This window comes from Crotalus tigris, unplaced genomic scaffold, assembly GCF_016545835.1.
Source record: "Crotalus tigris isolate CLP2741 ecotype Arizona unplaced genomic scaffold, ASM1654583v1 scf7180000024422.1470167, whole genome shotgun sequence".
In the NCBI taxonomy this organism is placed as follows: Eukaryota; Metazoa; Chordata; class Lepidosauria; order Squamata; family Viperidae; genus Crotalus; species Crotalus tigris.
In genome coordinates, this window is record NW_024100588.1 from 720,984 (window position 1) to 734,692 (window position 13,709).

General features: G+C 36.5%; 1 protein-coding gene across 5 annotated transcripts; it reads left to right on the top strand.

The window, feature by feature from the left end:
* Positions 1 to 7,962: 7,962 nt before the first annotated feature.
* Positions 7,963 to 12,217, top strand: LOC120302021 (olfactory receptor 6X1-like). Of its 5 annotated transcripts, XM_039329929.1 has the most exons (3): positions 7,963 to 8,282; positions 9,581 to 10,350; positions 10,474 to 12,217. In XM_039329929.1, the coding sequence occupies exons 1-3, from the start codon at positions 8,262 to 8,264 to the stop codon at positions 10,547 to 10,549; spliced, it is 867 nt and encodes a 288-aa protein (XP_039185863.1). In that variant the 5' UTR covers positions 7,963 to 8,261; the 3' UTR covers positions 10,550 to 12,217. The 5 variants fall into 5 exon arrangements, with proteins under 5 accessions (XP_039185863.1, XP_039185858.1, XP_039185859.1 ...); XM_039329924.1 differs by having other exon boundaries at positions 9,581 to 12,217; XM_039329925.1 differs by having other exon boundaries at positions 9,584 to 12,217.
* The last annotated feature ends 1,492 nt before the right edge of the window (positions 12,218 to 13,709 follow it).

A 13,709-nucleotide genomic window follows, 5' to 3' on the forward strand; every position in this document is an offset into this window, starting at 1 on the left:
TGTGCTTTTTAAAATGGCTTCAAAGAGGCAGCAGCCTTCCTCAGCACCTAAGGTTATTTCTTCTCCTATAACTTCCACTGCACAGCTACAACAACAATCTAAACATGTACCACCGGCTCAGCCACCACCCTCCCCTCCTCTACCTGGACTTTCAGTACAAGAGGTTAGAGGCATAATGGGAGAGATTGTAGTTCAAATGAGAGAGGAAATGAATCAATTTGTTTCACAGATTAAATCAGAAATTAAATCTGATCTCAAAGAAGAGATAACGGGGATAAAGTCTAAATTGCAAGAAAATAATAATGAACTACGACAAGATATATTGGCAGCTGTTTCAGGTTTGGCTACTGTGGTGGTTAAGCTCGACGCAAGGCTTGAGGAAGTGGAAGACAAAGTTGACTCTTTGGATGACAAAATTCAAGACGTGGAAAGGAAGGTGGACTCCTCACAAGAAGATATTTTGATGTTTCAGTACAGACAGATGGAGTATGCCCTGAGGATTAGAGGCCTCAAGGAAGATATCAATCAAGATTTGGTGGAGGTGGTCCTTACTGATCTGGCGCTGGCCTTGGATATGGATAAAGGAGAATTACAGAGAGAAGTGGAAAAAATTTATAGACTCAACTCCTGGATTGCTAAGCAGAAGAATTTGCCTAGAGATGTGGTGATTTACTTTACAAAGAAGTCCCTGCGGAATGAGATTATACAAGCCTTTTACAACAAAAGATTTCAGATTGCCGCCCAAGATGTCATCATTCTAAAGGAAATCCCATCCAAAATTTTAAGAAGTAGAAAAGACTTTGCTTTTTTAACCAATGAGCTTAAAGCTAGATCGATGCCATTTAGATGGGAAATTCCGATGGGTATTGTTTTGAGCCATGCTGGGACACGCTACAGATTGAACACAGTTGATAAAGCTAGAGATTTTTATACTTCGGTCCTGGGTGCAGGCTCAACTTCATCTGGTCGGAAATCTTTGAGTGGTAAGGAAGCTGAGCAGCAATCTGAGGCATTAGATTTGGTTTCCGCAGGGATGATAGAAGCGGCAAAGCAACGCCAGACGGAGGCTAAAGAGCAGAGGATGACTCGTGCAGCCTATAAGCGTAAAGAGAAGGAGCAACGTAAAAAAGAGCCCAAAGAGAGTTCTCCTGGAAGTGCTTCACCGCCGGTGGGAGGAGCAAGACCCAAGAGTTATGCAACACACGCAGCTCTGTCAGATTTTGATGGTGTCTTCTCCAGGCTGCGTGCCAAGGGAGATGGCAAAGTTTTTGACCTGGAATGTTAATGGATTGAATTCTCCTCAGAAACGGAAAAAAATCTTTTATTATTTGAAGCAACATACCAATGATGTTATTTGTCTACAGGAAACTCATATTTTACTTAAAGACCAGAAATATTTAGTTAATGCTCGTTTGGGATCTCATTTTATATCTCCTGCTCCTGGGAAGAAAGGGGGAGTTGTTATATATGTTAAACAAAACCTACCAGCTTGTCTGGTAGAATCAGATCCCCAGGGGAGATATGTGATGATTGAACTTGGTATATATGGTAAGAAAGTACTTATAGTTGGACTTTACGCTCCAAATCAACAACAGGAACAATTTTATAAACAGTTACATCAAAAAATAACTTTGCTTGATTATAGATCAGTGGTATTAATGGGTGATTGGAATGGTGTCTTAGATACACTAAGGGATAAGAAAGGTTCCTCTCCTTTTCTTAAACAAGCAAGGCTACCTAAAGCCTTTTTTGACATGAAAGAAGACTGGGAATTAAGGGATTATTGGCGGGAACGTAATCAAGAGGAGAGAGACTTTACTTTTTTTTCTGATAGACACCAATCTTTTTCAAGAATTGACTTTTTCTTGATTACCACGGACTTGTATAATAAAGTAAAGAATGTAAAGATTTTTCCTAGATCACTGACGGATCATAGTCCAGTTTGGATGGAGCTGATTCAAGAGAAAGAGGAAAGAAGATCCTGGAGAGTTAATGAAAATTTGTTTAGACAAGAAAAGAATGTTCAAAAACTAAAGGAGTGTTTAAAGGACTATTTTGCTTTGAATATGTATAAGGGGACTTCAATGTCAATGGTATGGGATGCAGGTAAAGCATTTATGCGCGGTGTTTTGATAAAAATGAATAATTTTTATAAGCGAAATCAGATTCAGAAACGTAGAGAACTTGAAGATGAAATTAAATTAAAAGAAAGGGCTTTGATTTTAAATCCTTCTGATGAGAGTATTAAAGAATCTGTAAAGTTATTAAGGTCACAATTTAATATGTTGATAGCAGATCAAGCTGCAACCAACTTATTATTTATGAAACAAAATACATTTTGTAATGCCAATAAGCCTGGGAGATGGTTGGCTTATCAATTAAGAAAGAAACAGAGACAAAGAATAATAGAGAAAATAAACTATAAGGGTAAATTAGTTTCTCAGAAGGAATTGATTAAAAAATCTTTTTTGGATTATTATCAAAACCTATATAAATCTACTAATATACAAATGCTAGATATAAATAAATATTTAGCTGAGGCAAGTTTTCCTAAACTGACTGAGGATCAGAAATATGAAATTAATGGTTTAATTACTAAGGAGGAAATTACCTCAGCAATTCAACAATTGAAATTAGGGAAAGCACCGGGTACGGATGGGTTAACAGCTGTTTATTACAAAGTTCTAATAGAGGAGATGATCCAACCATTACATGATCTTTTTAATGGTATTTTACAGGGTTTAGAGATTCCTCCTTCATGGCGTAGTGCTTTTATATCATTGATTCCAAAGGAGGATCAAGATCTTACCCTACCAAAAAATTACAGGCCTATATCTCTTTTAAATGTGGATTATAAGATATTTGTAAAAATTTTGGTAAATAGGCTTATGAGGGTGGTGCATCATCTTGTGCATAAAGATCAATCAGGATTTATAACAGGAAGGTATATGAAAAATAATGTCAGACAAATTATTAATTTACTAGAATATTTAGACAAGAACAACCAAGTTCCTGCAGGGCTCATATTTTTAGATGCTGAAAAAGCATTTGATCAATTGAATTGGCATTTTATGTTAAGAGTAATGGAAGAAATGAATTTTGGTGAAAAGATATTACAAGCCCTTACGGTAATATATCAAAAACAAACGGCACAACTTATTGTTAATGGAGGTTTGTCGGAGGTTTTTACAATAGAGAAAGGTACTAGACAGGGGTGTCCTTTATCGCCATTGTTGTTTGTTTTAACATTGGAAATATTATTGATCAAAATTCGAGAGTCTCAGGAAATTAAAGGAATATATGTTAATAAAAAAGAATATAAGTTGAGAGCTTTTGCGGATGACTTGGTTGTTACTTTGTCGCAACCTGATTATTCTGTAGTAAACTTATTACAGTTGATTCATCATTATGGTTTGGTCTCGGGTTTTAAGATTAACGTAAATAAGACTAAAATTTTACCTAAAAATATGTCGAGTCAGGAGAAGCAGATTTTGGTCAACTTGACGGGTTTTGAGATTGTTAATAAGGTAAAATATTTGGGGGTGATGCTGTCTGTTTCTAATGCAAAATTATTTAAAAATAATTATGAAAGGTTGTGGGTCAGGGTACAGAAGGACTTGAAGAATTGGGAAAAGTTGCAATTATCCCTCATGGGAAGAATTGCAGTGATAAAAATGAATATTCTACCCAAGTTTCTTTTTTTGTTTCAAATGTTACCAATTTTGAAAAATGAGATTAATTTAAATGAGTGGCAGAAGGGTCTCAACAAATTTATTTGGGCAGGGAAAAAACCAAGGGTTAAGTTTAAAATTATGCAAGACTTCCGTGAGAGGGGTGGACTTAAGGTACCAAATTTGAAATTATATTATGATGCGGTGGTTTTAACATTAATTAGTGATTGGGTAAATTTGACAAATTCTGAGATACTTTACTTAGAGGGATGGGATTTACTTTATGGGTGGCATGCCTATTTAATATTTAATAAAAAAATAGATTGGGCTTTTAAATCTCATATTTTAAGAATTTCTTTACTTAGGATTTGGAGAAAATATTATAAAAGTGATTTTAAAGTACCATTATGGGCTATACCTTGGCATGCGATAGAAGGAATAAAAAGAGGGGTTAAAATGGATATGGTGTCTTATAGACAGTTACTTAAATGGGATGGACAAAACTGGCAATTAAAATCACGGGAAGAGTTAGCACAAGAAAATTTTACTTATTCTTGGTTCCAATATAGGCAACTATTAGATAGATGGAAGATGGATTGTAAGGTGGGTTTTCTTAGAGAAGATGAAAATCTTATTAAGCAACTGAAGGATCAAAGACAAACCCACATTAAGAGAATTTATGGGGTTTTAGTTGAATTGGACTCAGAAACGGAACTAATTAAAGATTGTATGATTAGATGGGCGCAGAATTTTGGTGAGCCAGTTTCATTGGACACCTGGGAAACTATTTGGGTGAGAAATGTCAAATTTACTCAAGCACAGAACTTAAGGGAGAATTTTTATAAAATGTTTTATAGATGGCACCTTGATCCACAAAAAATGTCTTATATGTATCCTGACGTGCAACCCAAATGTTGGAGATGTGGTTATAAGGAGGCTTCCTATTATCATATTTGGTGGTCATGCAGAGAGATAAAAGCATTTTGGATTAAAATATGGTGGAATATCCAGAGAATTTTTAGAAGGAGGGTAAAATTTACTCCGCAATTATTTTTGTTAGGTATTGTTACAGATTGTGATACAAAGGAGGTTGTATTGATGTTAAACTTGATCACAGCCGCTAGGCTGTTAGTAGGACAATACTGGAAGAAGGAATCTTTGCCTACATTGCAGGAATGGTTTCTTAAAGTAGCTTATCTGGCAGAAATGGCAAAGATTTCGGCTTTCTTAAAGCAACAAACGCAAGAGAAGTTTTTTGCTGTTTGGGATAAATGGATAAAATTTATACAATTTAGATTGGGTATACAAAAATATTATATAGTTTTTTCATAAGTTTTATTTTCATATATATCATAGATAATTTTTTATATATATAAATATAAAGTTTTTAATTTAATTTTTATTTTTATTTTTTAAGCCTATATTCTGCTCTGGGAAGCTCAGGGGGGGGGGAAGGGAGGGTTTTTGTTTTTTTTTTTGTTTTTTTTTTTGGGAGGGCTGGGGGATGGGGTTTTTTTTTTATTTAATATATGTATTGTTTAGTTTTATTTTTCTGTATATGTTGCCTCTTGTTTTGTATTATTTTTCCTTTTTTGTAAAATTTATAAAACTTTCAATAAAAAAAAAATATATATATATCTGTGTCCTATCATTACCCCTGAATTGTATCTGAAGAGGGGTGAGAGGGAAGAAAGGAGAGGAGAGAGAAAAGAGTAAAGGAGGGGAGAAGGAAGTAGGAAGGTTGGAGGAGAAGAGGAGAAGAGAAGAGGAGAAGTGGGGAGAAAGGGGAGGAGAGTGGTGAAGGAAAGAGAAGAGGAAGAAGAGGGAAGTAGGGAAGAGAAGAGAGGGAGAAAGAAGGTAGAGAAGAAGGAGTGTGGATACGGTGAAAGGGGAAATGGGCGAGCAACACCAAAAGTCATGTGTATGTATTTATTTCATTTTATTAAAAGTATCTTATATATGAATGTAAGAAGAATGTATGTTAACATCTGATAAATATTACGGTATATGTATGGGGGAGAGTTTGGAAAAATAAAAAATTAGGAAGTTTTTCAGACAGATGTCTAATTGATTACACCTTAGGGTGTGGCTAACTGAAGAGAGCAGAATGAGCTCGAAATGGCCATCTTAGTCTCCCAATTTAATTCTTTAATTCTTTGTCAGAAAAAGAAATTTGGAGATATATATATATATATATATATATATATATATATATATATATATGTTTTCTGAGGTTTTCGCGGGTATTTGTATGTAGGTCTTTGGTTGTTCGGGTTTTCTCCCGCGTAAAATTGGAAGTGTCTTGGCAACGTTTCGACGAAGTCACATTCGTCATCTTCAGGCTGGTGTTTTCAGCTTCGTGCTTTGAGCAATGCTCAAAGCACGAAGCTGAAAACACCAGCCTGAAGATGACGAATGTGACTTCGTCGAAACGTCGCCAAGACACTTCCAATTTTACGCGGGAGAAAACCCGAACAACCAAAGACCTACATATATATATATATATATATATATATATATATATATATATATATATATATATATATATATATATATATGTGTGTCCTATGTGGGGAAATATTGGAGGCCCAAGAAGAAAAATCACTTTTGACATTCTTGCCCTTCTGTTGCTTTACACATAGGTCAGCACATCTGCAGAGCTTTCCATATATCATAAATGCATGATTTTGTTCTCTGTGAGGAGAATAAATGGAACCATGAAAATGTAATGAATGGAGAACAGAAAAAAAGTGTCATAGACAAGAATCAAAATGTGAACTTTGACTCCTACAAAGGATCCTTCTTTGGAGTAACATTTTCAAGTCGGCGTATCTTACCATTTTATTGACCATATGAAGTGATTTACCGTGTCCTTTCTAGATCCCACATTTTGTGACTTCTGCTCTTTAGTAATATATAATATAGAATTATGTCGATGCTTCAAGTGTCAAACTTAGCAGAAATGGCTAAGATTTCTGCTTACTTGAAGGATCATTCACAAGAAACATACACTTCGGTTTAGAGAAGATGGATAAATTATATTCAGAATAAATATGGGACTAAAAAGTTTCATTTAGCTTATGAGTGAATTTTAGAGTATTATTATGATATTATTATTATTTTTAGTATTAGTATTGTTTAACAATTTGGGGATTGTATTGTTTAATAATTAGGATATTAACTTGTTTATGTTTTCCTTATTATTATGTTTATTTTCAATTTGTTTATATTTATGTTAAAGGGGAGTTAAAGTGCATTATGGACTTGATTATTTATATAGTTGGTTAATATTAGTTAGATTATGATTATCATATTTGTAACCCTGTACTCAGCTCTGGGAAGTTGGAGGGGGGGGCTTGGGAGAGTTATATTGTAATTTTTATGAAACTTTTTAATAATATAGAATTATGTCATCATAAAACACCAAAGTTGAAAGGGGACATTTAAGTCCCTACATTCTACCTCCTGCTTCCATTCTGGTGCAAGAATGCAAAGAGATATTTAAACTCTCTAGTTTCCACACAAAATGCAAGCAGTCTTGAGGAGACCACCATTTGCAATAAAGATGAATCAAATGGAGACGGGGGCTGGACACAACACTGAAGGAAACATGATCTCATAGAACATATGACAAAATTATGTATTAGATGCCATTAGATGGTAACATCTCAATGTCCCCATAATTAAGATCAGATATGCGGAATTCTGGGAGTTGAAGCCCACCCATCTTAAAATTGCCAAGTTTGAAAAGCACTTCACTAAGTATAAAAAGTTCTGGATCCCTAAATTATCCCCACACCCCACCCAATCTGAAGGAGATGTCAAATCTGTGAATCCCGGGGATAGTATGACTTCAGCCTAATTCCATGGAAAACTGAAAGGGGGATGGGAGCATGGGAAGAAAAACATGTTTAGACATCATCTCTTCCCCTTATTTTATTGAGCATTCAAAGATTATTTGAAGACTTAGTAATATAGAGATGTCTCAATTTCTGGGAATCTTGAAATTTGGTCCAAATAAAAGCAGGCATCATTCGTGCTGATTCAAAATCAACTCTTCTGAGCAGAGTCTATGAATACTCTTGGGAACTGAGAAATATCTCCAGAGATGATATCTCAAACTTCTGTAGAAAATTAAGTGCTGCAACTGTTAAAGTTTTAAGCACTCCCTTTTGACTGTTGAAGTGGAATGGGAATTAGATGAACTATGAAAGAGTTACATAGTTTGCCTTTATTAGGTTGCTTCCAAGGGACCTCCAAAAGACCTGCTGTCTTGGGATGGCACTAGAGGTTTGATCCAAAGGATGTCAGCCTTGAGTATATGCTTGGTACAATGCCTGGATACTCATGGGAAATTAAAGACAAGTATCCTTAACGACCAAGTTTTTATAGAGAAAAAAGTAAATAAAGTTTATATGATGCAAACTGTTGCACTTTCTTCAAGTGTTAAGGAAAATATTTTTCAAGAAGTCTACCACCTTTGCCCAACATACAGTACAATGCAGTACTTTCTATGGTTCTTCGAAACACTGTCTTGATGAACAGATAGAGAAATGGAGTGAAACGCACTTGGAGGAGACAAAGCAGGTAATGAAGGAAGAACAAGTCAAGGTAAAGCTGTAGAGATCTTTAGGTCCACCTTTTACAGAATGAGAATATGGAACAGACGTTCACTGCAGAAAGTTATTTTGAGTTCCTAGCATATACATATATTACCTCCCGTATAGAAAGAAATATCTAAAAGATAGAACATAGAATAACAGAGTTGGAAGGTCTTCTAATCCAACCCCTGTTCAAGCAGGAGACTCTATACCATTTCAGACAAATGATTGTCCAGTCTGTTTTTGAAACATTGATGGAGCACCCACAACTTCTGAAGGCAAAGTATTCCATAGGCTTTTATATTTCAACAACCCTTCATTTACTCATATCTCCATTATCTAAATTTTCTTATTAATGTTCATTCGTAGGGATACAGGCAAATGATCTATGAAGAGAAAAAAAGTGCTGCAGAGCATTAAGTTTTAATTTGCATCGGAATACTTGATAACTAGACTAATGCTTCCAAAAATGTTTAAGAATCTACCAATGACCTCTGATTTTCCAAAAGTGGCAAATTTCAGACATCACAATAAATCTAATAATGATCCTGTTGAAAGAAAGGTCTTCATCATGGTTCAGTCCAAGCCAGGAATAAACAACATGGCGACTGCTTTAGAAAGAAGGTTGTAGTTTATTGAAGAGGAGAGCCAGACAGAAAGATGGTCTGGAAGAAAAGAGAGAGAGCACATGTGGGGAGTGAGTTTTTATATCTTCTGGAGCCTTTTGTTTGGAGTTGTTCCTGTGCCATGAACTTTGACTTGAGTCTGAGTGTGCCCTTCGGCATCTGTGGGTTAATCCTATTATGTCCTGTCTTAGAGTTGGGGGTGGGGTATGTAGATTTTAGGTGTCTTTGTCTTCCTAAACTTTTAGCTGGGGGGCTCCAACCTTCCTGGATTATTTACATCTGCATTTCTACAGAGCTGGTTTCTGCTTGGAGGAGGTAGCCTTGGGGCTATTAAGAAAATTGGGCATGCTTTTCTGCCTCTTTTAAGATTATTCCTGGGGGTGACTGACTTCCCACAATCCTTTGGTTGTGGCCTCAAATATTCATCAAGACAGTGATGGGATTTTAGAAATCATAACTGATTTTCAAATGTTTATATTCAAATGCTTCATTTAATTACCATAGTTAAATCAGACCACGTACAACTCTGGTTAGCATTATGTGAAAATCCAGACTTGTGTTCCCTGTGCTGCCTTCACAATAGCAGTGTATGAAAAATATGCTTAGGAATAGAGCTAAATTTTGACATATAAGTAAATAAGTCTTGATTCAAGCAAGATTTCAAATTTTTCTCTTTTTGTAGCAGAAAGTGAGTATGAATTTGACCAACTGTACAAGAGTAACTGAATTCATTCTTGTTGGATTGCCAAGTGTTTGGGGAATGGAAAATATGATATTTACTTGTGTCTTTCTGCTCTACCTCCTGTGTCTGATGGGCAACGGACTCATCATTGTGATGGTGATTTTGGACCACCATCTCCAGAAGCCCATGTATTTCTTCCTTAGCAACCTGTCTTGTATTGATATTGGACACACCACAGCTTTTATTCCTAAACTGCTGGTCAACTATCTTTCTGCAAACAATTCCATCTGTTTCTACTGCTGTATCACACAATTGTTCTTTTACTTCTTCTTTGGCGTTACAGAATTTTTCATCATCACGTTGATATCCTTGGACAGATACATAGCCATTTGCCATCCTTTGAGATACTCCACTATTATGACTTCTGGGGTTTGCTTTAAGCTAGCAATAACAGCCTGGTTTGGAGGCTTTTTCTCCATTCTGTATCAGGGTTTATTGACTGCAAGCCTACCTTACTGTGCCTCCAATGTTATCAATCATTTCTATTGTGATGAAGGACCTTTGTTGAAGATTTCTGGAGGAGATACACACGTGATCGAAGCCCTGGGCTTCCTACTGACGGTGGTTGTGATTATGTCCTCTTTGCTTTTCACCCTCATTTCTTACCTCTTCATCATTTGCACCATTCTCCGAATGCCTTCAACTACCAGACAGCAGAGGGCTTTTTCTACCTGTGCTTCCCACCTGGTTGTGGTCTGCATTTTGTACGGGTCAGTCTTTTTTGTCTATTTAAGGCCTAATGTCAAGAACTCTTCTTTTAGTAGGATGAAGTCTGTCTCCATACTGTACACTATGGTTGCCCCAGCACTAAATCCTTTCATTTACACTATTAGGAACAATGAAGTCAAGGATGCAGTAAGGAAACTTTTGGAAAGAAAGACTGCAGGGGTCCCAAATCTCATGGCGTAAGCTTTTGTCAAGAAGTGATGTGAAATGACTGTGCTGTCCTATTGAAAGCAACAAGGTCTGGCACTTCAGAATCGTCTCCAAAGCTATTGTGCAGATATTCTGTAACTAATCTACCTTCATAAAGATGGAGAAAGCAGTGCAATTTTGATCCCATGACAAAAGGATTGTTGGGAGGCTTCTGTGGTCTTGTACTGCCTAGTCAAGTTTAAGAACTTGTGGACCTCAACTCCCAGAATTCCTCAGCCAGCATGAGGTTGATGGGAGTTGAAGTCCACAACTCTTAAAGTTGCCAAGGTTGGAGATTTCCTGCTATAAGGTATGACACTAATAACCTATCTGGAATCGTAGCTTTTGAATATAGTTCATTCTTGATGATAGAAATACCTCTTTCTTATCCCACTAGATCAGTGGTTCTCAACCTTTCTAATGCTGTGACTCCATAATACAGTTCCCCATGTTGTGGTGACCCCCAAGTGGGTGTGGCCACCAATAAGAGGGAGTAGGACAGCTAGGGAAAAGGGGAAAAAATGGCAGACAGCGTGGTTTGGCCACCCCCGTGAAATGGTCATTCAACCCCAAATGGGGTCCCAACCCATAGGTTGAGAACCACTGCACTAGATGGACTATAATATTCACTGAGTATCTTATAGTACTTTGGGGAAGGGTGGCATCGTGACTGTTTTGAAGAAGAAATGACAGCCTATTCTTTTCCAATTATATTAGATTGAAAGATGTTTTCCAGACTCATAAGAAGAAACCTTAATATAAAAGAGTAAGATTTCTTTAACTGAAAACGTGCAAGAAATGAGCTGAGTTAGCAATATATTTTAGATATTCATTAAGATTTCAACACCAAAAGAATAGTATGAAAAGGGACTTATGAATATAAGCTGTATAATGGTCTTCGTCATGCATCGTAGCAGAGAAGCATGATCTTTTCTTTTTATGAGAAGGTTCCAGAAAGAAATTGACCTTTTTTGGGTAAAACTGGGTGGATTATTTTAGCAAATACCAGAGGATCAATCACATTTCTCAATGGAAGTGGAGGGACAGGGCTGTATAGCTCCGTTACAAAGCTTCTGTCTGTACCTTTCTTTGTTCATAAATACTCAGATCTGATGGTGGCTTTTTCCTGTTCTCATCTTTAGCTTCCTCAACTTGGTGTCCTCTCAACAAGTTAAAAAAAAAATTCCTCTTTTCATGTGAGCAAATTCTTCTTTGCTGAAAATCAGACGTTTATGGTGATGGAGATTTTTCCACCTATTTTGGTTTACCTTATTCCCTCCTTTGGTGTATATTTCAAACCCCCTTTTCTAGATTATAGAATCGTTTTTCAAATTATGAATTACAGCTTTCCCCAATTGTAATCTCTGGGCATTTGCCTAACCTATCATTTCATTGAAAAAAAAATCTAAATCAATGCATATTTATATTGTACATTTACATAATAGATATATATTTTTTATAAAATTCCTGTTGAATATTCCTTGCTTTGAATATGGGTAATGAGAGAGATAAAGGCTAAATTGGTTTCTTCCCCACTTCTAGATTATCAGTGATAAAGATTGTGCAATAGGTGATTTTAGAGCAGTTGGCTCATTGTCATAATGCATTGACTTTATATCATTATGTGTTTTCAATAAAATCTGTTTTCTAAGCCTTTTTAAATTTATTTATATTCTTGCATGAGCTGTATGCAAAAAGTAGTCAGATACATTTGTGGTACAAATGTGGTACATTTGTTGAAGTGCTGGGCTAGCAACGGAGAGGCACAGTTTAGCCCTTGAAGGGTGACTTCCATCTCTGGCAAAGACCACTTCCTGTGGACAAATGTTGGAGGCTGACATGAAGAAAAACATGCTTGACATTCTTGTTCTTCTCCCACTGAGTTGTGTCATTTATAAATTAGACACTGCATCTGTAGATGTCTATGGAGATTCCCAGTCATCCAGGTCATGGTTGTTCCAATGGTGCTTTTTCAGGAGGCAACTGGACTTTCTTGTTTTCTGCCCTGGGTCCCTTCACTGTTGAAGACAAGCACAGGCTGCTGGGAATGAGTCCGTGTTGTCTGCATCTCAAACTGAAGCCCAAATGGTCCATGTAGTCTGCAATGTTTTCTGGAAATCCGTTCATAGTCCCACATCCTTCTAAGGGTGTTCATCCCAAAGTGCATAGCTAAAAGTCTATGGAGAAAACATCCTGCAGCCAAGAAGGCTCCACACACATTTGCACCACTCAGGTGACTCTGAGGACACAGATAAACCTCCAGGTGGCCTCAGTGACCCTCTAAAAGAAGGCAAATGACCAGCTGTCTGCAAGGAGTATAAATCCTTCCATTCCCCACCATCCAGCCAGAGCTGAAGAAGCTTCTTGGATGAGAAGCAAAATGTCTTCAAAGAAAAACAAAAAAGTCCAGTTGCCTCTTGAAAAAGCACTTTTGGGACCATATCTGTAGATCTTTCCAAATGTTACGAATTCATGAATTGTCTATGAAGAGAATAAATTCAGCTGAGAAAATGGAAAGGCATGGAGGACATAAAAAAGAGTCCTGAAGAAGAGATTTATATTTATATTGTGAACCTTGACCGCTAAAAAGGAACCTTGTATGGGATAATGTTTTTAAGCCTATGTGTCATGGTTCCAAAAGATGAAACTCTTCAAAGAACTTTGAGGCATTGTTTACCTTAAAGAATCTTTAATCAAGCAGCATAGCTTCGGTAGTTGAAGCCAAAATCTGACTTCCCCTTCCTTCAGCACATAGATCAAAGCACAATTCCCTCCTACAACTAACAGTTATAAATCACATTCTCCAATTAGTTTGAAATGCTGGCTTCCCACCCAGTTTTCTCTCCCACCTTTCTTTATCAGCTCTTGTTATGATATTGTATGTCTAACTAACTTCCACCTCATTCCTCCTCCAGATCATCTAATTCTAAGAGTACAGTATAAGAAAGAAAAAGGCTGCATCTCCATCTGTTGTCAAAGCAAGAACATCAAATGTTAGCAGCATTGGTTTAATCTGAACTGATTTACTGTGTCCATTCTAGATCCCTCATTTAGTGCCTTTCATTCTTAAGCAACATTCTACTTCATGATAGAATAATATCATCATGAAATCCAGAGTTGGAAGAGGATGTTTAGGTCACTTTATTTAATCTGT

Bases quoted from the DNA above. Each gene is read 5' to 3' on its own strand.
- LOC120302021 (XM_039329924.1), top strand. From the start codon at position 8,262: ATGAAGGAAGAACAAGTCAAG. The intron at 8,283-9,580 runs GTAAAGCTGTAG...CTCTTTTTGTAG, and splicing joins TGAAGGAAGAACAAGTCAAG to CAGAAAGTGAGTATGAATTT.